A 27,992-nucleotide genomic window follows, 5' to 3' on the forward strand; every position below is an offset into this window, starting at 1 on the left:
TTTTCTGTTTTGAAAACCAATATTTCAAAATTATATTATGTATGTAAAGTGCACAAAATGAATGCATATAGTAGGAGGCATTATGATTATTCATCTGTCCATCCCAAAGCTTCACTATGAGAGTGGTTTATCCTATTGCAATGAAAATAAGAGCTTCTCACAAAAATCATTAAACTTGTCTGATCATTTTCGTTGTTTAGATTGGTCGAACACTTGCAGGCTGCTTGCAAGGTCAAGAACCATGCACACGCCTCCCATACTGCAGAACACAAATCGGAGAGTAAAATTGCCACTTCGACAGTCTTAGTTTATATGTGAGACCCTGTATTATCAACCTCTAACTTAATGTGTTGTCAAACTGTTATATGCTTTTTTTTTCCCTCCAATTATATAGGCTGTGAGTGGAATACTCGAGTGGCCAGTCCTGAACGTCGTTCTGGGAGCTTGGGAGAAGGCATATCGTCCCAAGGAATTGAATCCCTTACTCTTTGCACTACGCAGACTCAGTGAAAAGGCACCTCTGGTTTCAGGCTCTGTGGGACAGCACCTCAACAGCTGTAACTATGAGATGCGAATAAGAACATGTCTCACTCTACAGTTTCTCAAGGTTTTAGCACTAGTAAGACAGTAGTAAGGAGGTGGTTCAGGAACGCTAAACTCCATCACAGTTCACATTGTTAATTTACGTAATATTTGTGATCAAATTAGGTAAATAAATAATAACAAGAAGCATTGAAAGAAAAAAGAAAGCATGGCAAGAATGGAATAGAGATAAAAGATAAGAAAGCAAAAGGAAGTATCTTGATAATAAAAGGAAATGTAAGAAATTGTAAGAGAAGAAAAGTTGGGAAGAATTCACACAAAAGATGGAAATGGATGGCTGGCACTAAAAGAATGCTGTATGGAATTATATGAAGTAATACGAAAGAAAGAGTTTTTATAAAGCTCATGAAAGAGGAAGGTGGACAGTTGGCAACACATTCAGAAGAAATAAAGAGAAGATAGGAGTATTTTGATAAACTGCTGAATGTGAGAAATTGTGCTGAAAATGGGGAGGGCACCAGGGATGGATGAAATTAGTATGGAAATGATAAAGGCAGCTGGACCTGTGTGGACTACAATGAGTGTACAGATTGTTAAAGTGCATATGGAAACAGAAACATGGGCCAGAAGACAGCAGAAAGGGAATAATAATAATACCAGTCTTTCAGAAGGGGGACGAAAAAGTGTGTGATAACTATAGAGGAATCACACTCTTATCATAAGTGGCAAAAATACTAGAAAGGATATTAGAGATGAGAAGGAGAAAAAAGGTAGAACAAGAGTTGCAAGAGGAACTGTTTGGCTTTAGAAGTGGAAGATCTACAGCCAAGTAGGCAGCCATCCTCATGTAAAAGGAGAAAAGATAATCAGTAGGTTAATATAAGTAAATGAACCCAAAGTATTACTCTATGACCTCCTGCATAAAATAAAACACTTAGCTATTGAAAGTGATCATGATCTTGGAATATAGTATTCAGTTTTATAAGTTCTAGTTGTGTGTTAAGCTTCCTCTACTACCTCCTAGTCATTAATTATTTCACATTCCTGTGGAACTGTTCAGCTGAACATGTAAATTGATCATTGTAATCTAATTTTAGTTTGGTTACAAACTGCACTCAATTTAATTTGCTTTCATTTTCTGTGTAAATGAAGTTGACTAAAAGCATGAAACTCACTCCCAAGATCTCACTTTTAATGAGTTCCTCCTGGATGTTTTTGAAAATGCACATTTTGAGGGTACTGCATATGATAAACATAGCAGAATATTTCTGCATATAAATTTGAAATTAAGGGGATAACCTCAATATGTCTAACAAAATTTGTTTTGTCTTTATATTGGAATCCTTTGTAGTAGGAAAGGTATGGTATTTTCAGTTCTGAATAACGGTACCTTCTTTTTTACTACTTACAGTAACAAGCAGGTAGCTTGGGCGAAAGTGAGGTGGTAGGACTTTTGTGCATTCCTTCTGCCACACCAGAGGATGTGTCTTTTGAGGAGTCTCTTCAGTTTATTTTTTCTTTAGTAGTCTGTATTTCATTTTTCAGTGTTCATTTGCTGAAAATGTCCAAAGAAAGGAGCAGCAATATATATTTATAAGATCAGTGGGTGTCAGTTCGTAGGGCTGCTAAACAGATGGTGTTGCCATGTGCTGTCAAGTTTGTTCAAAGTGAAATGTGAAAATAAACATCAACTTGAACAAAATTCACGAACAACTGCACATACTATGACAAAGGAGGGGAAGAAAGATGGCATACAACAATAACAACAACTAATTCTTACATAGATCAAACCCAAGGCCTTTGTTAATACATTTTCAGCTGACCTTTTTAAGGCTTTGGTATGCAGTAACATTCCATGATAAATTAAATCTAGTTTTCTGATTATTTCTAGATAAATTTAGCTTAAATTAAAAGATTCTAAGTGAATTACAGTATCAGAAAAAAATTATCTATCTCTACTGTATGCTTCTATTCTGAAAACAATATGAACTATAATTGGAGGATACAATGACTGGATATCAGTTGATGAAACGACCAATATATGGGGTCAGTATATAGCCAATTTCATAGTTCGTAAGCTACATCCAGATGGATCCAGTAGACCTCATTTTCTTGCTTGCAAAGTACTACAGAAAACTAACCACAGCACAGTAGCAAGATTTGTGAATGATTCTCAGTGTACATCATGGCCAATTGAAATTGATTTTAATTGTTATGAGGTGCTTTTATTACTCACAGGTGCAGCATAAGACTTTCTTATACATCTAAATTGTTTAGCACATAGATTACACCCAGAGATGTATTTAACAGTTTTGCCAGCCCACGCCATTTACTAAATTTGCCCCCCACCACCACCACCAGCAAAGTTGCCAGTATATGTAAAAATATTCAGAAGGAAGAGAGTGAAATTAGTAATCAATATACAAATTAAAAACATTAGGGAGTTTGAAAGGCAAAAATGTGAATTTTTTGACATTTTAAAAAATAAGTCCTACAATATTATTTAGTGTTTCATGATTAAAATGGTATATAATTTACCTCTGTGTGAGTGCTAGAAGTATTTATTTTTAATTTTATAACATTGCTTGCATATCCGTCTGGCTGGTTGATTTTGGACATGCATCTCTTTATTTACGAATATCTCTGAAACTACTGCACGTAGAAGGCTGTGGTTTTCGCCTATCGATGGAGAATACTCGGCGCTCATTTTTCGTTATTCTTCTGTTTGAAATAGGTCTGCCGCTATGCTTGCTTTTGTGTAATGAATATTGAATTTCATGTGAATTAGTGTTCACTGGAAGTGCTTCTGTGTAGTTTGATTGCACTTATTTTGGTAAACAAAGTATAAATATGCCTGGAAGTGCGAGTCTATTTGGGAAACGTAAGTTTTGTGGCAACCAGCATACTAAAAACACAAGACAATGTGGTTCACATGAGGTAGAATCCAGCAACAGTGGAGAAACAGATTGTCAAAATGTGACACCAATCAAGAAGACAGACACGCCTCCTACCAGTGCAAGTGAATCTAAATTAGGTAAACATTTTGAAGAACTGGGATCTGGAAGGCTGAAGTTTCAGGAGAGTATTTTGAGCACGATAATTCTATACCTGTAGCAGTTATGGAAGCTATCAAACCAATCTACAGAGACCTAGCTCATCCAGGCCTTCACACACGGAATCCCAATGAGTCTTTCAACAATAATATCTGGGCTCGAGTGCCCAATAATGTATTGATTTGTGGGGTTAAGAACTTTGAAATGGGGAGTCAGTGTTGCTGTATTAACATTCAATGATGGGAACATGGGAAGAGTAAGAGTGTTATTGCATCTCAACATCAACCCTGGCTGTCATACTATGAAAGGACTGCAACATTAAAACAAATTAAAACTTGCCAAGGCACAGCGTGCAGCAGAGTTCAACACCAAAGCAGCAAGGTCATCGCGAAGGAAAAGGTTTTTAGAAAAGGAGGGGTACCGGGAAGAGGATACTGACTATGCTGCAAGGTGCTTTTGAGCCTTAATTCAAACATCTGAGTGAGTTCTTATAATTTCAAATTTTAAACCTGATTTTCTCAAAATGACTTTTCTTTTTTTTTATAATTAATGTTCCTGTATCTGAAAAACTACTTTTGATACATACATGAAACTTTGTGAGATGCTTTATTATATCTTTCTATCCTTACTGAAGCAGAATCATAGCACAGGTTTCCACAGACATGAAGTAAGGGGTGTCCATCTACAAATATTTTGTGTAAAAAATGGCACCTTTTAAAAAATGTAATATATCTCGTTCTTTTGGTTTCTATATTTTAATTCTGCTTCAGTTCACATAAATAATATAGCAATGTCATCGGTAAAAAATTCAGAGTCGTATCTTCCTTGGTTCCAAAAATATAGGAACATAATCTTGGCTTATTTAACATTGGCAGGGTAGGCCTTTCAAACTCCCCTTAAGGAAGAAATAATATACAGAAATATATAGTCTAACACTTAGTCAGTCAAGATGTGGTTGGTCCAACCCTTGTCCCGTTTCTCTACGGGGTCAAGTATGAAGTGAGTTTTTATTTATTTGTACTTCCCACAATGACAGGCTGCCTAAATCTAACAAAGTATACCAAAACACTTGAATATTGAATGTATGTGTAACCATGAAGAGTTTTCTGGAGTTAATCCTTCTCATTATGCAGTACTGTAGAGGTGATTTCTAACAATTTGGGTGGACCCTTTAATAGCCAAGACGGCTAAATCACAGTACAGGTTCTTGGGAATGTCCACACTTTTGAAAAACTCAACTAAGAATTTTTATACGGTTCCTCTTGCTCCGATGAAAAGTCCTACAACCCTTGGACAGGGGATGTTGTATGATTCTTTGAAGTAGCTGACAGTTGGTTCATAGATGGTTCGCTTCTCTGCGTCTACCTTTGCTAGCTAATTTGAATCGACCTCACATCTAATGGTGGGGTCCAGAATATATGCTAGGTCTTTTTCTCGGTCAATTGCGATTATATCTATTCTCCGGTTGCTTTCACCATCAGCAACACATGCCACCTTTTCATGTACCTCGTAAACTTTCTGGGTGAATGCTGCTGCTATTCTAGATTGTATTCTGTTGTGCCTAACATTCCTAAGCAAGTCCCCCCATGGACATGAACCAATCTTTATAGCAAGTTTTTACGATTGGGTGCCCTTCCTGACGTCAGCCTCATCAAAGGAGTTAATGAGATTAAGTGAATAATGTGATATATGATGGTAGAAAGGGAGAGAATGAAACCCAGTGCCACACAGCCTACTCCTGTCGAATAGCACAAAGGGGTCTACTCAAGACTTAATGTCTCCATCTGATGGATGAATTTCCATCAACAATAATGTCATATGCCGTCACTCTGTATGAACACTGCGGAGACGCGTCAATCTGAATCCAGGCTTTTGTTTTGCAATCTAGTGATTAGAAATTATGTATAACCCCCTCTCCTGCCCTGTTGGCCAATATTCTTATGGTGAAAACTTTTTCAACCAGCGGGACTTGAAATAGCTAACCTCAGTGTCAGACCACAGAGACTTAATACCCTAATGATCATGGCCACTTAATGTCAAAACAGAATGCATGAAACCAATATTACTTGCCTTCCACCATGACTGTAAGGTGACATGACAAAGTCTAGTTTGAGATCAAACATCAGTACCTACATATTTGAAGTTAACACGTTGTTTAATTAATTACTTGACGACTCTTTGAATCTGTTCATGAGCACACATACTAAATTTATAAATTTCTAACTCATGGCATATTAAAATTGAAAAAAATTGCCACCCTGCGCCATGTTGACCCATGCATAAATATGACCTTTGTGCCAAACCCCCTCCCCTACATATCTAACGCGATGTGGATAAATGCGCATATCGGGAGAATTGAGGTGCAGACCCCGATTAGGGAAGGCAGAAAGACAGCCCTGAACTGAAGATGGCCCTCGTTATTAATGAACAAGGATAATTATCTAAGACTACTATAAATGAAACGAGATTACATTATTCACACCACATATCTTTCCTTTTGCTATCTGCGCAACAACAATAGAAGCCTCCCACTCACAAAAAAAATGTCAGCCCACACGTCCAGAGAGATCAACATAAAAATGCAAGAAATTAAAGGAAGGTATCAACAGGGTGCTGAGTACAGCATCTCTGGTCCAGAGATATTAAACAACAGAGGATTACAGGCAAGCGTGATGATTAGAAAATAAGAGTGTAGACATGGCCGACAGGCGGCTGGGCCAAACTCAAAGTAAAGGCATGGCCAAATAAATAACAATGCTGTACCAAGAAAAGAAAATAAGGTACAGAAACAAGATCAAAAAATTAAAATCAAAATTTAAATAAACTAATCGATACCCCATCTTTCACTTCGTTCAGACACCAGCATTCATTCGAAACATTCACACAAGGTGCCAATACACATCACATGACTCACCTTAACACAGTCCCAGGTCTTGCATATTCAACAAGTAGCATGCACTATGGGAGCACAATATAAATGTATATATATATATATATATATATATATATATTTATATAATCAGGGAAAACAGGCAGGATCACGTACCAAAGCCCATCAAGCTCGAGTTTTGTACAACCCAAATGAAACTTTTAGTCGACACGAAAGTCGTGGCTTTATAGATGGCGAAGTACAACAAAACGAAGTGCACCAAAAATGCGATGAGTCGGAGACCAAAATTCCAGATGAACAATAATCATAATAACAAGCACAGGCACTCACACAGGTCATTACACGCACCGAAGTACACAGACGCACATCGACCAGTTATCAAGGATTGTAAAAAAAATGTTTACAAACATCGTGATAATAAAGTAACAACTAAAAGCACATACCTGTTATATCCATACTTAACTTACAATATGAATGTAGTAAAGGCTCTTTTAAATAAGTTAAAAATCCACTTAAAACAGAGAAAGGCAATTCCAGACTGCCTGGGCTCCATTGTTAAAATATCTCGAGCAAGCAAGGCAAAGATATGTGTCAAAAAGATAAAACCTAGTTGTCTCGTAAAAGAAAAGATCGTCAATACACATCATGCAGAGTGGTGCGCTCTGTTGCGCATCGATGGAAATACATAAGTTTTTCCTTGAACTGAGGTTGACACAACTCATTTGCATAGTAAAACATTGCATGTGAGAAACATGCTAATGGAGTATGGTTCACCTTGAAAGAAGGAATTGACTGGAAAGATAGGAGGCTCATCTGGAAAACTTACAAGAACCAGTTTACAAATGTAGCAGTTAATGGGTGTGCAAGGATGGCAAGAATTAAGAAAAGAGTGAGGCAGGGTTGTCCGCTGTCACCATACCTTTTCACTTGGTTTGTTGAAGAAGCAATATGTGTTTTAAAAGAAAGGACTAAAGGAATAAAGATAAATGGGAAAAGAATCCACAGTATTAGATTTGCTGATGACATTTCCATAGTAGCAGACTCTGAGAAGGAATGAAATAGAATGTTGACTGTTCTCTGTGATACACTGAGACATTACAAAATTAAAATCAATAATAAGAAAACCAGAATTTTAGTTGTGAGCAAAGATGGCAGGGAAGTTAATACAAACATAAGAATAGGAAGTTCCAAAATAGAACAAGTGCAACATTTCTCTTACTTAGGACTCATAATCACTGAAATCAAAAGAATAGTTTTTGCTAAACATGCCTTTCAAAATAAAGTCTTTTAATAAATACCCATATAAGTTTAAAAACCAGGCCAATGACCTAGATGTTAGGCCCCTTTAAACAACAAGCATCATCATCAAGTTTAAAACCCAGAAACCTCCCCAATGGCCCTCAAATCCAGATAAAAATCCCTGACCTGGCCGGGAATCAAACCCGGGGCTTCCGAGTAAGAGGCGGGCACGCTGCCCCTACACTACGGGGCCGGCAAAAGCCAGAGAGGCTTTTGTAAAATTGTTTGTCTGGAATGTACTACTTTACCATTGTGAGAGCTGGGCTATTGGAAAAATGGAAAGAGATTCACTGGAAGCAACTGAAATATGGATTTGGAGGAAAATGACGAAGACATGCTGGACTGAAAGAAAAACAACAATGAATCGAGATGTTCTAAAGGAAATCAATGAATAATGGAGACTGATAAAGGATATGGAAAGAAGGAAGATAAAACTTGTGGGTCATATCCTGAGACATAATTAATTCCTAGTAAACGTCTTTGAAGGAAAAAATACTAGGAAAGAAAGGAAGAGAAGACCAAGGAAGACATACTTGATGGGATGTAAAGACTACAAGGAAGTGAAAAGAACAGTAGGAGTGAGCCTTTGCTGTATGATAATGATGATGATGATAATTATACCCCACTGCAGAAAAAATATGTTCACTCTTTCCTGCTGTTAATGATTTAATTATAAGTGGGGGTGGGGTGAAAACCTGTTTCTGAAAGCACCAGCTCATATCTAGATCCATAAAGATTGCCTGCATGAGGTTCTTCTGTTGCCTGAACCTGTCCTAGTGAGAGGGGTGTGCGGTTTTTCTGCTGTTTTTCATTTTATCAAGAGAATTTTGATCGAACGAAATAAGTGGTGACCAAACTTGAAGATGGTCATGTTGCATGTGTCCATGAAGCCATGGGTGAATGCGTTTCTGTCAAAGGTGTGAGTTTCACCTGTCCATGTTTTTCTTCACTTTTAAAAGCCTTTGAGAGTTTATAATCTAGTGGTTCACTCCTCCATGACTTACTTGAACCTGTTCAAAAAGCAATTTCTTCATTGAATTCCACTCCAGGTGAAACTGGAGACAAGATTAAATGCAAATTTAAAAAAAAGAATTTAAAATGAAATGAAATGAAATTAAAGTTGAATATGAAAGAGGTTTTTTTAAATTTGCTTTACGTCGCACGGACACAGATAGGTCTTTTGGCGACGATGGGTTAGGAAAGGCCTAGGAGTGGGAAGGAAGTGAATGTGGCCTTAATTATGGTACAGCTCCAGCATATGCCTGGTATGAAAATGGGAAACCACAGAAAATCATCTCAGGACTGCCAACAGTGGGGTTCGAACCCACTATCTCCTGGATGCAAACTCACAGCTGCACGACCCTAACCGCACTGCCAACTCGCCTGGTGAAAGAAGATCTAGTCAGCTAGTCAATACGTAAGTGGTACCAGGATATCTTTGCAGGATGAATGTTCCAATGCTGTCCAATGATGTCAGCTGATATAGGAAGATCATTCTTGGATGATGCAATAGCGCCAACATCTTGAGGTACTAAAATCACCATGTGGCACAGCTAACAATTAGTGTAGCTCTGAACTCCAGTGTTGAAGCATGTCATGTCATGTGAGGTGTCATTTGACCGAGCGAGTTAGCTGTGCGGTTAGGTTTGTGCAGCTGTGAGTTTGGACTTGGGAGATAGTGGGTTTGAACCCCACTGTTGCGGCAGCCCTGAAGATGATTTCCCATTTTCACACCAGGCAAATGCTGGGACTGTACCTTAATTAATGCTACAGCCGCTTCCTTCCCACTCCTAGCCCTTTCCTATTATCGCCATAAGACCTATCTGCGTCAGTGCGACAAAAAAGCAAATTGAAAAAAAAAACCACCTTTTGATTTACCTTATTTATTGCGATAGCTGCTCGAATAATGCATTTAAATGTGAAAACTGCATTTAACATGTGAATTTTAATTAAATATGCATCCCAACTCACAGCTGGCCTGTGAGATAAGTGTCCATTCTGTCTCTCTTCTTTGAAGGTTAGGCAGCTCAGACAGCTGTGCAACACAGCACATGTCCCACTAGCTCTGTTAGGTTTTGGAACGCCATTTTCAGTTGGAGTATCAACTGGGACTAAGTGACGATGTTCCCCACGTACATATTAATTTGGAAATGGCACAGACGCCTTTGGAAAATTGGTAGATAGCTTTCGATATCTGGCCAAACCACCAAACATGCCAATGGGGTGGGGGAGTACAGTACCAATTTGGCATCTGTCACACCACTAAAGATGCACATATTCAGGTGTATTAGGTATGTAAAAAAAACCTTTTGAGTTTCTCTACTTGTAGGACCAAACTGCCAATGATTATCTCTATTACTTCTCAAGATATTAAATTGTATTATATTATACATTCAATGTGGACACACTGTATATATATAAAATAAATCAGATACCAGTAGTGATAATTAGTGAAAACTGTGGTGTGAAGAAGTGCAAGAATTTTCCTTCCTTTACAAGATGTCACGACAGTAAATGGCTTCAAAATTGTGAAAAATGCATTTGGTAGAATAGAGTGGCTTGTCAGAACTCCAGAAAGTCCCAAATCACCCATGCCAAGGAGCAGAAGTCAGGAGCATCTCACAGTTAAGGTGGGCGAGCGCAACTGGTGGTAGATATATAATACCAATATAAATGGTCCGTTATTGGACATTATAAATTTTCCAGCTAACTCATTACTGGTTGCCACCGTTTCGCCCCCGTGTGCTAGGTTGGGCTCATCAGTTGGTACCTAGCACACCTACCAAGACGCTGGTTAGTGCATATTGTGGAGGCCGCTGCGTAGGCTAATTGTAGCCACCGGCAGTGCCAATGCGCTATGAGAGACTTTGTCTCATAATCAGAAATTGATGCCTGCTTGGCCATCAGATGATATAGATGTTGATTCCCCTAGGGAATCTGAAATATTTGTTCCGAATGAGTAAATTTATAATACCAATAATACCCATCATGCAGTACATATTCTGCATCATAACTTGCGGATGTGACTAAGACACATCCTCGTTTGAATATTTTATTTTAAAAGAAGCAGTTCAAAAAAGTAGTTATTTAAATGATAATAATGACAATTTTTCAAGATTTAAGTGTGCTTGTTGTTGCTATGACCATCATCATCATCATCTGCCATTAAACATATCAAGTTCCAAAAATAGACCTACCTTATAACAAACTTAATTTTTCTCCCAGGGTACAGTAACACTGGATGTGAAAGACCGACTAAAACGTGCCATGACAGAAGATTATTTTCAATCAGTTCGCTTTGCTGCAGCAAAGGCTTTAGGTCACATTGGGTGTGCAGATATGGTGCACCATCATGTTGTTAACCTAATGCATTCTGAGAAAGGTCCTGAGGTACGAGAAGGACTGCAGCTTTTATGTACTTTAAGTAAGTGAATGATCAAAGGACCTTTGCATTTCTAACTAAATAGATAAATGTTTTCCTTCATATAGCAGGCTCTGGTGAACTGGTATTACCACAGAAATGAATGCATCCTGCCAACAAAGTGAGTGAGCCCTTGTACAGAAGTATCATTATCAAATTTGATATACCTGATTCTGTGTTATGATCTATCATAACAAACTATGTTTGGTCTTACGTTTTAATATAGAGTATATGCATCCAATACACACTTAGCCAATAAACTTGTATAGTTCTGTTGTGTTAAGAAAGTGACAAGCAGCATTTTGAGCAACTTGTAGTGAATGTTATCAGGGGAAACGTCTATGAAATACATGCAGTAACTTTACAATGCACTATGCCCATAGATTTTAGGGCAATGTTGTGAAATTTTTCACTCAACATTCCTAACATACAAGGCAAATGATCGAATGACTTTTCAGTTTATTGTATGCATTTTCAAAATTTTTACAAAATTTAAAATGTTGTTTCTATCTTGATTTACAAATATTCCTTTTTTTCACAATTTATTTGATAGATTTTTGTGAGATTTTAACTGAGGAATCTTTGCATATAGGAAAACAATCCCCCAAGAGGCATTCAGCATATTTATTAGGTGATTTGAAACCATTATTTAAATATTTATTTTGAAATGCCTAAAAAATATTTTCATTAATTTCCACCATCTCATTAACCTATCACATCTCAGATGCAAAATTTTAAGATTTGCTCTTGTTGAAATCTTTTTTATCTTTGTAAGATTCAGTGTACAAAATTTCATCCCCCTAACCTTAAAAGGATCTGAGAAAAAGGTTCATAAGGGACAGAAAATGTCATTTATGCTAGAAGCAGTTAAACTTCAGCAACCTTTTCTTTAAAAATCTACTCATTAGAGGACTCCAGAACTGTACTCAAGATCTTCCTCCCCCTCAAGACTTCTCTTCTTGCTCCTTTTCTTCTGCCTTTCATACTTTTAAGAGGTCCTGAACAGATCTTGCAGGTCTGCAATGCGCTGTGTGTCGACTTATGTCAGTACATCTTGTGTGACTGCACCTACTGTTAACCCCATTCCCTCCAAGACTTTCATCCTCCACATATTTCCATCAATAAAAAACAATGACTGCATCATAAGTTGCAATTTTAAAACACCCCTTTCGGTCCATTATCCAAGTCTCTTCAAAGTGACTATTCAGGCATTGCTGTTCTCGCAGTACTTTTCCATGTGTTCCGATCTTTGTGCCCTTTCTGGTGTTTAAAATATTTGTGTTGTGTGTTTTTTCTTGTATGTTTGTGTCCTGGATATTTTTGTTTAATCTTATCTGTGGTGCATTCTGGTTTAAGGCCAATTTCCTTCAGATCCTCTCTTATTTCTCTGATCCATCTGCAGCCTGTTGTGATGTTTTTTGAGTCAAGATTATCCTGTACCAAGTATTTAAGAATCTTGAATCCTTCATTGTTGTTGAGCGTCCAAAGAATCCCATTTTCACCCATTGTAATAACAAAGTTTATTATTATTTTGTATGACAGTTACACAAGACTACAGTTGTGCATATAGAAAAACCTTTAAACAATACCAAAAAAAAAAAAAAGACATAGACAGGGTCTTCAGTTGGACATCCGGATCGTTTAGATAATTTTCTTCTTCTGAAGTAACTCGATGCAATTCCAATAGTCCTCCAGCAAATGGTCTAGAACAGGGATGGCGAACCTATGACATGCGGGCCACTAGGTGACATGCGAACACCATTTGTATTGTACGCCGCACAACATACTAAAAATCCACAGCCTGTTTCCAGTCATTTGACCGGGTCAGGAATGGAATGATTGAAGCCCCCATCTAGCGGCGAGGATAGGTATTGTGCCGGCTGCTAAAGCCTGTCACACTCCTCTGGGGCAGTGATTAATGACTGGGAGATTAAATGAAATTATACTGGAGAGTGTTGCTGGAATGAAAGATGACAGGGGAAACAGGAGTAACTGGAGAGAAACCTGTCCCGTCTCCACTTTGTCCAGCACAAATCTCACATGGAGTGATCAGGTTTTGAACCATGGAACCCAGCAGTGAGAGGCCGACATGCTGCTGCCTGAGCCACTGAGGCTTCTGCACAACATATTAACATGTTTCAGTGTTTTTAACATGTAATAAATAAGTTGAAAATATACGAACATGGCATATTTTAACATTATGCTCTAATAAAGAAATATGTCACAATTAATTCTCAGTCTAACCTAGTCAGCTATCGAGGGCAGATGTGCTGAGTTGAATGTGCCGGTAGAGCAGGAGTGGAGTGGAGTGTGAGCAGTGAGTGGAAAAAGAAAGACGGGAGGGAAGAGGAAGATGATTGGTGTGGATCAATATCGGGTAGTTATTGGAAGATGGCAGGGGAGATGGAAGAAGGAAACAGCCAGGAGTGAAGGAGGTAAAGTGGAAACAAGAATAATGGGTGAGATGATACTGGTGGCAGCGGTGATTATGGTACTGCTAGTTATAGGGGGTGTGGAAGTAAACCCCGGCCCAACTTCCAGTGGCAACATGAGCTGGGAAGACGTGGAGGTCATAAGAAGTTGTGGAAGAAGTATGCCCGCTTGAGCAGATTTAAAATATGATGAAGAAACAAGTAAAAGAATTTGAAAATATGATGCATTGGATACAGGGAAAAACAGACAAAACAATGACCAAAGTGGAAACCAACGAGAGAGAAATTATATCACTCAAGGTGAAAATAAGAGAGATGGAGGAAGAGGAGGTGAAGCTGAAGGCAGAAGTAGAAGACAGTAGCCAAGAACGCAGGAAGCAATCCTTATTTATGTATGGAGTGCTGGAAGAAAAAGGAGAGGGCAAAGTGCTGACAATCTACAAAGTTAGGGAAGTCATCCAAAAAATGATGAAAATTAACTTTAGTGAAGATGATATTGACAATGTGGAAAGGATAGGTAAAGCACGGGGTAATAGGCCGATAAAAGTGAAGTTGTTTTCCACCCTGATGGTGGAAATAATGATAAGAGGCGCGGATAATATACGGAGAAGAGAAGGGATTAAGAATATAAACACTCTGAAGAAACATTTGGTCTGGGCTAGATTGCAAGGGTTAAGAGCCTACATTAAGGGTCGACTATTAATGGTAACCAATGGACAATGGACCAGATTTTGGACAGTGATGAAATTACGAGAAATGGAAGAGAATATGAAGAACGAAGTGGTAATGATTAAGGGAATGGAAGAAAGGCAAGTTAGAGACAGTAAAGTTGGTGAAGATGGATGTGGGGATAAAGAAAAAACCAAGGAAAATAGGGCATTGGAAGAGAGCTTGCAGCAAGAAGAAATTAGCAAGGCAGAGAAGGACGCGCATGCTATCTTTGAATCGATCATAGAAGGAGCCAGGGAAGCAGCAATTGAGATGAGGAGGAAGACCAGGGCAATAGTTAAGGAGCTGAGGACGGAGGCCAGTGTGTGAGAAGAAAGGAAGATACAAGGAGTGAATGTGGGGGGGAGCACAAGATGTGACAAGTGCACATAAACGAAGTGAAAATACGGCTTGGTGAGAGAAAGCAGAAGCAAGAGATGCCTTGGCGAAAGGGAGAAGCTTGAGCCTAAAAGAGATGTGGGGTAGGACGAGTAAATTGGACGTAGGCGTAGTGACAAGAAGTAAAAAACAAACAGCAGCAGTAAGTAAATTGTTTAAGCACATGAAAATAGTGGAGTGTTTGTGTCATTTGTAAATGAGATAAGAGTGATTAAGTAGTTAAATTAGTAGGCGGTGAAGTGTGTATATTAATTACTGTCATTAGATGGTATTGGAAGGCTGTAATTAAGATGAGGCGGGTATTTCATTAGTAAGTAATATTTAATATGGTAAGAGGCTTCTGTGGCTGTAGTTAAGATATTTTGGCTGGTGAATACAAGTGGTTGCAGGTTGAGTGTGATTCAAAGTTGTGATGGCATGTGTGGTGATTGAGTAAATAACCACTGTTCTCCGCTTCTCGTAAACATTATGAGATGATGCTGAACTTTACGTGTGCTATGCTGCTGCTCAGAAGATTGCGCCTTGCTTCTTTTAAGTGACTTACCTTCTACTTCTTCTGAATTTTACAGTGCCTATCCCCGTTGTTTTACATTGCCTTTTCAACTGTTTTTTGTGTGGACTTGATCTTTTATTTTCTTTCTTTCTTACCTATGCATTGTTTTTTGCATTTTATTTGGCTGATGATGACCCAGATTGGGGTCAAAACTGGTACCGATTCCACTTATAATTAAATAGGAATGTAACATTACATTTCGTGTTTATTTGTATTGAATAGGTTGAACTACCTTATTTATTATTTCAATTTAAAAGTAACGATTACGAGTAAAAATTACTAAAAATATAATTGTTACAAGTAATTCAATTATTTTTACTCAAGTAGTTCCAACTGTGGAAATGGAACATAACACAACTGCTGCATGACTTATCTATGTACACCAAGCACCACTTTTACCAGCAGCACCACCAACATGTCTTACTCCATACAAGCTCATCACAACTTCACTTCATCCGAGATTATCTATCAACTTCATTGCAGACTGTGCCCAGCTTTCTATGAGGGCTATTAATAAAGTAGTGGCAGTATTGATAGAAAGCAATATTTACTGAACTAACAAGTACATTTGCAATCTTCAATTTAGTCACCTGCAAAGTCTATTACTCTACCTTTTCCCAAATGTCGGAAAGTTGTAAGACACCACTGGCAAGGTGTTCTCTGTTGACGACAGTGATGGAGCGTCCTGATGCGCGGAGTACAGATGCCACGTCAGGAAATTGGAGGAGTTCCTTCAACTTTGGAAACATGTTGAAGTCACAAGGACTCATGTCTGCTGAGGACAGAGAAAGTGTGCAAGACCCCCCAATGCTATCATTGCAATAAGAGCTTGATACCTTGACCTATCGTACAGCTGTCCTATATGGTATGCATTCTTGCGACAGGTCTCACGTAATCCTCAATAACATTCTGATGCATTTTTGCCATGAGCAACTGCAATTTTAATCTGCAAATGCTGATCACCTTTTGTAAACATGCTTTAGAGCAGTGAAATCGACACTCTTCACTTCAACGCCACACAGCAACAACACTCCCAACTAGATGCCCGTAAAATGCACACTATGCATCGATAACAATGCCACCTGACCGCTCCCATGCCCAATCTCCTGAGAGTGTCTGGACTGCGTTGCCACTACTTTATCTACAGCTCTCGTACATTGGTTTAACTACCAACACACCAGTCAAAGGAATAATATGTGGCCTCTGCAGTACCTGCAAAACCCATAACATATGTCTTCCTGTCTCCATTCACACTCGGCCCCATCAAGCCCTATTTGATGATTTTTTCATACTTGAAGTCCTTAAACTTTCCCACCCACTTGCCATTGGAGGTTCCAAGTAGGGCGCCAACTGGTGCTCAGGTCTAGGGAAGCACCTAATCTTAACGTTGGTTAACTCCCCTTTCCATTTCATTATCTTATCTCACTATCTTCCCCTTTCCTTTACTTTACAACAGCGTCTACTAGTCGACAATGACTGCTACCATTCTTATGCTACCTCTACCGATGATGGCTGTAGCCAAAATTAATGGGCCCATGTCTTTCTTTTAGACGTACTCTTTCCATGTGTGCTTACTTGGTAAGTTGCTGCTCTCCATCTGTTTCCTGTATGCATTGCTAAGAAATAGAGTTGACAGGCTTTCAAATATTCCTTCCTAGGAAATTTGTGTTCAAAATCTGGGCACTATCATTTTTCATTATAATCTAAATCTCGACAGAATTTTATGAAATAAATTTCAATTTGGAGCCGTATTGACAATTATGTTACCTATATAAGTTGAAAAACTAGTGTATTGGTTCCACATAGTCAATACCTATAAGTTTATTTACAATTTAAAGTTTTAAAAACATCTTATTAAATTAATAGGACATGTTTTGGCCACATTAGGCCATCTTCAGCTGTGAATGTATTTAAGATCTCTTCAACACGTACTAAATGTACGTAACACGACCTAATAGGCTGAAAGTCGGTTTTGATTAAAATTAATATATTAAATATACAAAACATGAATAAAATTCACACTCATATGATATATGGTACTTATAAATTCCTTCTAGATTTCATATCGCACAACATGACTGGGCGGTAGTTGATTTTCACTCAGTAGTTTGGCTGGCATAAAATCAATTTGATCTACATTTGTGAATTCGTAACATTTTAGAAGTTTTTATATTAAGTGGAACAACAATTTTAATGACTCAACTGTCATTATTTTTGCATGAAACAATTTTAACAACAGAAGAAACTTTTAGTTAAATCATTGTCATTTATTACATAGAACCATTCTGATGAATATTCAACATGCACTTATTTTAATTTATAAATACCATATATCATATGAGTGTGAATTTTATTTGTGTTCTGCAACGTTTAGTATATTAATTTTAAGTTAATTCTAGACAGCTGAGAATGGCCTAATGCAGTTGAAACATGCTGTTATTTTAACAAGATGTTTTTACAACTTTGAATTGTAAATAAACTTATAGGTATTTACTATGTGGAACCAATATACTAGTTTTTCACTTGACAGAATTTATGCCATTTTTTAGGACTGACAAAACTGGCCAGTAGATCTGCAAACTCATTTGAAAATGTTTAACATGTTTCAGATGTGGTAAGTCCGAATGTGACTGAAGCTCTCCTGCTATGCTTGAATCACCCTGCCTCTGTGGTGAAACTTGCAGCCTTGGAAGCAGTGGTTCACTTGAAAATCGCTAACAATACATATCTAACAACAGTTGCTCATCTGGTAGTGGATCACAATCCAGCTGTTCGGGAGGCAGCATTCTTTACTCTGGGTGAGTAACAAATTATTTCAGTGCAGTAGGGATGACAAATACAGCTCGCACCAGACAACTTGACACGCGGTCCAAGGGGCGAGACAGGATTTGAATTTAAGAATGCTTTACCGTTGAATCTGAAGTGGTACGCTGATGGCAACCTTAAGCTCCCGCTTGGAGTGCTGTGCCAGCATACAGCGAGTCCACCTGCTAACGAATAAGCGGGGCATTCTTAAATTCAAACCCTCATTATTGGAGAAGTCTTCCTCGTGAACAGACGAGATTTTCTTCTGAAGATTGGGAGCAAAGTTCTCTGTGAAACGTAAAGAGTTTCACCTTGATGTCTTGACACATCATAAGCACAAAAGCTCATATCATGTGTACAAGTACGGGCCATAAAAGCATCAATGTTAACAAGCTGAGGATGATCACGTACTATTGGTAGAAGTAATATTTGGTACATGAGATAAATTTCATTATGTAGCCCATATTGACAATGAATCATTATGTTGTATAAAATAGAATGGGAGTCCACCTTTTCGATATTGTTCACTACTCATAAACAGAATACATTTACATATTTACGTATTCTGTTTATGAGTATTGACCAGTATTAAAAAGGTGGACTCGTACTCTGTCCACAAGAAGGACGATACATGTACCTATAACTTTGCTTTAAGGATAAAGTAAGTATTGTAAAGGTGGAACTTTTAATGTTAATATCTTTAAACTGTTCAAAGTTGACAATACGGGCTAAACATGTCATATAATACTTGTAATTCACTTATATCCTTTGTAAATCTTCCTATTTTTCCATCTTTGATCTATGCTGCTGCAGAACTTTAGACAGCTATGGCATACTGTAGCAATCACTCCAGGTAGTGTATTGATTAACACAATGTTGACAACTGGGCGACTTCTTTCTAGGTTCACTTGGGAGGAAGGTATCCGAAGTGGCGACTCTCATACTGCTAGGTGGAGTAATGGACGAGTCAGAGCGGGTGCGCATGGCTGCAGTCACTGCCATAGACAAGCTAGAAATGAGTGGTGATAGTGTAGTGGAGATTGTATCATACATTCTGGAACGTGCCACTACAAAAGAGAATGAGAAATACGTATCAGCTGTGTTGGATAAAGTGAGGGTAAGTTACAAGTGAATTTTTCGACTCCACTATGGGTGAGATATTCAGATTTGCATCTTGGGTTCTAATCTCACTGACACTGATGGTTTTAAGGTGCATATCAACAAGATTATTGCCGGACTGAGTAGTAATGAGCTCAGCGGTTGCAGTCGTTAAATGCGGCCAGTATCCAGTATTCGGGAGATAGTGGGTTCGAACCCCACTGTCAGCAGCCCTGAAGACGGTTTTCTGTGGTTTCCCATTTTCATACCAGGCAAATGCGAGGGCTGTACTTTAATTGAGGGCATGGTCGCTTTCTTCCCACTCTTAGCCCTTTCCTGTCCCATCGTCGCCATAAGACCTATCTGTGTCGGTGCGACGTAAAGGAAATAGCTTGAGTCGGTAGATTTACTGGAACGTAAAAGAACTCCTGTGTAACAAAATTCTGGCACCTTGGCGTCTGAGCAGCATGCCGGCCTCTCACAGCTGGGTTTTGTCATTCAAATCCCAATCACTCCATGTGAGATTTGTGCTGGACAAAGCGGGGGCTGGACAAGTTTTTCTCTGGGTACTGCAGTTTTCCCTGTCATCTTTTATTCCAACAACACTCTCCAATATCATTTCATTTGTCAGTCATTAATCATTGCCCCAGAGGAGTGCAACAGGCTAGATGGGGCTTCATTCATTTCATTCCTGACCCAGTCAAATGACTGGAAACAGGCAGCGGATTTTCATTTTTATTATTATTACCTACTATGCTCTGAATAGAAATGAAAACTGCCTCAAGGTAAATGCTGAAATATTGAAAGGATTACACAAAGATCAGACACCAATAATTAAACAAGATACTATCTAATAAAATAACTACAGTACAATTATAAACTGAATTAATGTGTATTCTAATTATAACAAGTTAATTAAAACAATAAAACTGAAGTTAAAATTTAATACTTGATACATAACAGATTATTATTATTGCTACCTATGTGCTAACAGAAATCAAAACTGCCCTTAAATGCTGAAATATTGAAAGATGTCTAAAACAGTGACTCAGTAAATTTCCTCGAAACTGTGGCGGAGACTTGAACTACAAATATCGAAATATACAATATATAGTCAGCTGATTTACTTTTCCATTTATACCATTTTTAAATATCTGTGGGGCAGTCACCCAGCAATAATGAAGTGATGAAATGGTTCAACAAACAGGACACTATTATCTATTGTCAAGGAATGGTGAAACTTATTTTACCCTGTGACAAGGGCTTGAATCACTTTGGTGATTATTCAGAAAATAAAGTAAGGTGCTGAAATAATAAAGAAAGTTCTTTCTTCTTCTTCTACTTGAGGCGCTTTTTCCTAGCGGAGGTTGGCGGTCCACGTGATCCGTACGTGATGTTGCAGCATGGAAAGCTTCTTCTGAAGTGCAGTTGTGTCATCTTTGGATGTCCTTCAGCCATGAATTCCTCCTCCTGCCTACAGACCTTTTCCCCTGTATTTTACCTTCAATGATGAGTTGTAATAGCTGATACTTCTCGCCTCTCATAATGTGCCCTAGATATTGGGTTCATCTTTTTTTTTTTTTTTTAACAGTAGGTAATAGTTTTTTTTTGTTTCTTCATGCGATGAAGGACTTCGTCATTTGAAATTTTCAGCACCCAAGATATTTGGAGTTCCTTTTTCTAGATTTTGGTCAAGGGTCCAGCTTTCACATCCAAAGAGAAAAATGGAGAACACATAACACCTAATCATTCGCATTCTCAATTGCAGACTTAGATCCGATCTTGTAAGTAGCTATTTCATGCTAAAAAAATTGTCTTTTAGCCTGTTCTATTCCAGATTTTATCTCTCTCTTGGAATCACATTCCTCATCTAGCACAGTGCCCAAGTTTTTGAAGGAGGATACTTGTTCAATCTTATTGCCTTTTATTGACAGGGTTGCTTGGATTTTTCTGATAATGTGTAAATCGCTTTGAACAATACCAGTCGATCTTAATATCTCTACCATCTTTTCATGTTTCACACAGTCGAAGCCTTTTCTTGTAGTCAATGAAGCAAGCATATACATCGACATTCACGTCCCTGATCCTCTGTACTAGTACATTTAAGGAGAAGAGTGCTTCACTTGTGCCGATCCCATTTCGGAAACCAAACTGGGTCTGATCCATATGAGATTCAAATTTTTTGTAAATCCAGGTGTGTATGATTCGCAGAAATATTTGAGTACATGGGACATCAAACTAATCATATGGTAATCATCACACTGGGAGAAGTTCTGCTTCTTTGGTATTGGTATGAAAGTTGATCTCAACCAGTCAGAAGTTATCTTTCCTGATGTATTGAAAATATTGAACAACGATGTTAGTAGACTGAGGACAGTTGAGTCCTGTTCAGCTATTACTTTAACAACTTCAGCGTAAATTCTGTCTGGACCAGTGGCTTTACCATTCTTCTGAAATTTAATGGCATTCAATACTTCACTCTTTGTTATTTCAGGACTGGCTTCATTGATTCTTTCGTCAGGTAGTGGAGGATCATATCTGTCGTCTTTGAAGAGATATTGGACGTGTTCCTGCCATCTTTTAAGTTTCTCTTCAACTTCTAAAATAATCTCATTGTTTGCGTTCCTTAATATTTGTCCAAATTGCTTCCTTTGTAGATCAATCAGCTCTTTCACCTTTTTTATATAGGTTTAAGTGATCATGTTTCTCCTGAAGTTCTTCGATTTCCTTGCATTTGTCAGACATCCAGGATTCCTTTGCTTCTCTGCATTTTCTACGTATCTCTTTGTGTAGTTTTTTTTTGTATTTAACAGGGTCTTTATCTTTATATTTCCTTCTTTCATTCATAAGCTCCAGGATTTCATCAGTCATCCAGTTTTGCTTTTAGTTGCTGTTGATGTATCCAATATTATTTTCCTGGACTTGAGTTATGCTATCTCTTATGGAGTTCCATGTGGATTCTACTTCTATATGTTGTGACTCTTTTATTTCTTCCATCTTTTCTTCCAAAGCAGCACCAACACTATTTCTGACATCAGAACTGGCCAATTTTCTGATGTCTATGCGTCTTGATATTTTTTTAAATTTTTCTTTTGCTATTTGCTTTACGTCGCACCGACACAGATAGGTCTTATGGCAATGATGGGATGGGAAAGACCTAGGAATGGAAAGGAAGCGGTTGTGGCCTTAATTAAGGTACAACCCCAGCATTTGCCTCGTGTGAAAATGGGAAACCACGGAAAACCATCTTCAGGGCTGCCGACAGTGGGGTAAGAACCTACTATCTCCCGATTACTGGATACTGGCCGCACTTAAGCGATTGCAGCTATCGAGCTTGGTTCTTGATATTTTAACACACCCTGTAGCGTTTCTAAAGTGTTGCATTTTAAAGCTCATTACTGCTGGGTTGTGGTCACTGTTAATGTTGGCACCAGGATAGGTTTTTGCTGATTTCATGAATTTCTTCAGCTCTTGTTTCACTAGAATAAAATCAATCTGATTTCTGACAGTCTTTTCTTCATTACCTGCGGGTGAAGTCCATCTGTTTAGCCTCCTGGTATTAGAAATGAAAACTTCATGTTCTGTGCAAAACTGCACCACTCTGTCTCCCCTTGTGTTTCGTTCACCAAGACCATAGCTCCCTACAATATCACCTTAAGCACCGAAGCCAATCTTTGAGTTAAAATCACCCATGACCAATGTTATCTCTCCTTTCTTTGTAAGTTTCAGTGCTTCATTCAAGGTATCATAAAATGATTCTATCTCTTCATCATTTTTTTCAGCAGTTGGTGCATGAACCTGGATGATATTCATAAGTCAGTGTGATGTTTGCAACCTTACTAACATTACTCAATCACTAATTGGAATGAAATCTAAAACTGATTTTGCAGTCATTGATGACACAATCATGCCAACTTCATATCTGTGGTTAATATCATTTCCCCCTTAAAAGTACAAGGATCCTTTCTTCATAATCTGAATCCCTGATCCAAACCATCTTACTTCACTTAACCCAAGAATGTCAGTTTTAAGCCTGCATCTTTCTGCTTCCACGTTTGCAAGATTCCCTATCATATATAAGCTGGCCATTGGCTGCAATGAACTATTATATAAGCTGCATACATCCCATGTAGCAATTTGAACTTTGTTGTCATACACTTTGACCTTTCCAAAACTGTCGGGCGTTTTAGTCATAGCAGCGTTCCAAGTATTCTCACCCGGAGATCCGAATGGGGGAATAGATACTCTGGATAATAATTTTACATTGAACAGAGCCATGCCATATGAACTCAAAGGGATATCCTCCAGGATCTTTAATGCAGTGGTTTCCCGTTGCCTTCCACTGCTGTTGACCAGTTGTAGGTTCTTCCGCCTTTTGGGACCATTTCCTGTTCCAAGGACAATAGAGTGCCCTAATCTCTACCCGCTCATCCGCCCTCAAGGAGACTGTTGGCACTTGGTAGAGGGGATCTTCTTATACCGGAAGATACTCAGTCCCTTCTTTGATTAGCTGCCTGCATATAACAAAATTGTCATAAAAAGTCGTTGCCCCCTCTCTACGTGGGGAGGTGAATGTCAGGATTTCACCATAATTGAAACTGAGACCATAATGTCCTTTCTCAGTTTCTCTGGATCTTGATTTAACTTTGTTCAAGTACAAATAATTAAGTATATTTACTTTTTAACTCACTCATACATGGCCAGCAAAAAAAATTAGTACACCCTCTTAGAGTTTTCCAATTCACTCAAGATTTATTGTTGAAACAGTGCATATGGAGTACATGAAATTATTATATTCACAGATCATTAGCTTAAGCGGTACTGAAGTACCAGATGTCGATCCATGCTGAAACACACATATTAGTACGTGGTGTATCCTCCATGGGCAGCAATGCAGGCGCTGATTCTGGCATCCATTCAATCATACAGATGGCGAATACTGTCTTGGAATACATTATTCCATGCCTGTTCGACCTGTTCACATAGTTCTGCCAGAGTTACGGGTTGACAAGTCGCACGTATCAGTTGTCGTCCCATCATATCCCACACATGCTCGATGGGAGACAAGTCTGGAGTTCGTGCTGGCCAGGGAAGTGACTGCACGTCATACAGAGCACGTTAAGTTTTACATGCAGTGTGTGGGTGAGCATTATCCTGTTGGAACAACACATCACCTTCCTGTTGCAAGAATGGCAAAAGAACGGGTCTTACAACATTCTGCACATATCGAGCACTGGTTAGCATTTCCTCCACAAACACCAAAGGTGAATGAGAGTGGTAGCTTATTGCACCCCAGACCATAAGGCCTGGGGTGGGGCCAGTGTTTCTTGGACGAATGCACTCTACGAGACAGTGCTCACCAGGTCTACGTCATATGCACAAACGACCATCACTTGCGTGCAGGCAAAATCTGCTTTCATCGCTGAAGACCATAGCCCGCCATTCTATCTTCCAGGTGATCCTCTGACGGCAGCAGTCAAGCTGTGCATGTCGATACTGTGGCGTGAGTGGCTAGAGGTGTGTGTGCCCGTAGTCCCACTGCTAGTAACCGGTTGGCAACAGTTCGTGTTGACACTTCTGGGCTCACAAACCCTCTTATCTATGCTGTGGTAGCTGTACGATCTGCCACTGCTGCCCTTACAATACGACGATCTTGGCGGACATCTGTGCTGCGTGGACGTCCAGTACTTCGTCTACAGGTGTGAGAATGTTCACGTGACCATTGCAACCAGCATCGTTGCACAACTAATGCAAAATGTCCAACCTGTGTGGCAATTCTCTGAAAGGACCATCCCACCACTCGGAAGGTCAGATTTTGACCCCTGTCAAACTCGCTCAGTTGGCTGTTGGAAGCACGAGTGCGTATCTGTGGCATGGCGCCTGTTTGCTTCACACATTTACATCACACTGAGCCTTATGACTGTAAACATTCCCTATTTAAAGGGAACACGCAGACTACGCTCTGGCAGGTATGTCACTACGCTGTCTGTTGGCGGATGACGTTGAAACCATTATTAGTACATCTACTATCCCCCATGTGGCATGTGCCATCATTGGATCAAAATTGATGTCGTCTTTCCAGGTGTACTCATTTTTTTTCTGGCAGTGTATATATTAACCAGTTCTGGGTGAGCTTTCTTACTGGAGGATTTAGCATGAAACATGAATGATATTATAATAGCCCTGTTATCAATTTTTTATTCAATTTGTTTCTTTCTTTCTTTTTTTTTTTTTTTTTTTTACCATATTAGGGGGGAACATCTACCAAGCCTCGTACATCAGAAGATATTTTGGAGGACAAAATAGAAGAAGCTGGTTCTCTTCGCAATATCCTAACCAAGATTTCTCAGATGATGATCAGCAAACAATTGCGACAGGTTGATAAAAATGATTTGAAACAAGCCATCTGTCTTGAAGAGGAGGAACGAACACGAAACTGTATGCATCAGATTCCAGCCATTAGGGAGATTTTTAAAAAAATATCACCAATCCTATGTAAGACCACTGATATACCATACAGATCTCAGAACGAGAAAGTTAAAGAGAAATCGAAAGAAAGAAGGTATAAAAATCAGAAATTCAATTATAAGAACTATATTAACTCTTTCAGACCGTCACACAGTAATAGGTTGTCTTGCACACTTCCTTTATTGACAAAAGAGCCCTTTTCTGAAAGGCTTCCACTAAAAGAGAGGCTGAAATATTTGGTTAGTATTGGTCAGCCAGCCTTCACAGCTTCAAAAGTAGTTCAACCACTACGTAAGAAGAAACTTGTGATTAATACCTCAGAAAAGAAAGGGAATTCTGAAAAGCAATGTGATATTTACTCAAGTTTTAAGAATTCAAAGAAAGTTTAGAAGTACAAACTGGTCTGCTAAACTGTCTACAGAGATAGAAAAATAGGATAGATTTAGTTGTTAAAATATCATAATTTACTGAATATTTTAATTCAGTAGCACAGTTATATATTGTTACATACTGTATTTATATTTCATACCTGACTTAAAAGAGTGACTTAGGTAATATTAACTAGAATGTTCTTAGGTGAGGATATGCAAAATAGAAAGCTATTTTGAGGCAAAGTACTCTTTTAAAGTTATGTCATATTTCTAGAAAAGTAATTTAAGAATATCACAAACTATATAAAATATTCATTAACCTGATATAGCTTCGAATAGAAGGAGCTTTTCTTTAATGCTGGATTTGTAATTTTGGGTTTGTTCTTTGGGATGTTATAGTGGGAAATGGGGAACTATTTTGAACCTGACTTAGCAACTGGATCGTTCAAATTCTTACCATCATTAACCATAACACCATAGTCTCTGTGTCAAACTTGTAAAGGGGTTAACTTTTCTTCTTTCAGCTCCTAAAATTAGTGTGGCTCAGATACTTGTCCCTTTGTTCCAGTTGTTTTTTGCAGATGCCAATTTTTTATTGATTTACTTTTTAATAATTCATACCATAGAACAAGACATATTTTTGGCTGCTATACACGCCAGTGCCTTCCGTAGAAAATTTCAGGCAAATATTGCATTATTGATCAAAGGACTGCAAGAACTGAAAAATAAAGGGAATAAAAATTCACACTTTAGCAGGCAAGTAAATAAAAAGTGCACAAAATCAGCTAACAGGTAAAAATTTGCCTCATCTACATAAAAGTGAAAAAGACAGCACATTTGTAAATGTTCATCTTACATGTACCTACTTATAGAATTTCAACTACTGTGTGAATAACAGCTTCAGATGTCATAAGAGTCAGTTGAGTGAATGGGAAATTTAGTAACAACTGATTTTATATGTCATTTTATGAGAAATAATGATCTTGATTGTTTTGATGATAAACGGTTGTGATCTCTGTTGATCTGTGTAAAGTATTGAATTTTGTTAACTATTGGTATATATATTTTTAAATAAATGTTTGTAAACATATGTGGTAAATCTGATGATAACCAGTTTAACAAATTTTAATTTTATTATGTTCATTATATTTGAACACACACACACTTATTATTTTAATAAAGTATGTGATCTGATATTTTATGTATGTTGTTCTCACTTATTTTCATGTTGTCACCACTTTCATATAAAACCTAATGAATTATGTGGAGACAGCCAAATACAGCTTCTGTGTAGGACTACTGAGCTGACATTTTATAATTTTGAGTACATTCCGATTTCTCATTGTTTCCATCATGGTAACAATTTTTACAGAGGCAGGATGCTAACCTAATGCCCAACCCTCCTCCTTTTTCATCTGGGCTTGAGACCATCAGTGGCACTTTCTCCAACAATAAACTTATGGCAAACAAATAAGTAAGTCCTCCGTAGAATTGGTCTGCGTATCTTACTAGAAATCATTGCAGATATAGTCCATGAACTGTAGGTTGGTAATAAAAACAACTGTACTGATGTGGATACCATCAGATGGTCTGAAAGGAACGCCACACAACACCTAGTCATAAACATATGTGAAGGTCTTCACTTCACTGGGATCATGAGGAAAACCTGGCAGCTGGTAGGAATCACTGAAGAAACCTCATTGTTATGCTACTTATCATGGGAGAAACAAAGTCTAAATAAATGAGATGGTGGAAAGTAAAGTTGACAGTATTTTAGTAGTGAAAGAAAAAAGGTGTGTAATCGGAAGTAGTAGTAAGTGTTTGGTATTTAAAAGAGAATACACACAAGAATGTAGCATATGTTTACACCTGCAGAATCAAAAAAGACAATGTAAATGTTATAACACCATCCAGAAAAAAAAATCTCTGGATGACAGTTTAGTGATTGAGGC

General features: G+C 38.2%; 1 protein-coding gene across 1 annotated transcript in view; it reads left to right on the top strand.

Annotated features, from left to right (window-relative positions):
• The window catches only part of LOC136884145 (uncharacterized), a 54,107-nt gene extending 26,866 nt beyond the window's left edge, over positions 1 to 27,241 (top strand). The window contains exons 5-9 of the mRNA XM_067156184.2: positions 395 to 607; positions 11,011 to 11,209; positions 17,908 to 18,096; positions 19,006 to 19,220; positions 25,453 to 27,241. Of these exons, the coding sequence (XP_067012285.2) occupies positions 395 to 607; positions 11,011 to 11,209; positions 17,908 to 18,096; positions 19,006 to 19,220; positions 25,453 to 26,058 (1,422 nt within the window). The 3' untranslated portion in view covers positions 26,059 to 27,241. The remainder of the gene's footprint in view (positions 1 to 394; positions 608 to 11,010; positions 11,210 to 17,907; positions 18,097 to 19,005; positions 19,221 to 25,452) is intronic.
• Positions 27,242 to 27,992: the final 751 nt, after the last annotated feature.

This window comes from Anabrus simplex, chromosome 12 (genome assembly GCF_040414725.1).
Source record: "Anabrus simplex isolate iqAnaSimp1 chromosome 12, ASM4041472v1, whole genome shotgun sequence".
Classification (NCBI taxonomy): Eukaryota; Metazoa; Arthropoda; class Insecta; order Orthoptera; family Tettigoniidae; genus Anabrus; species Anabrus simplex.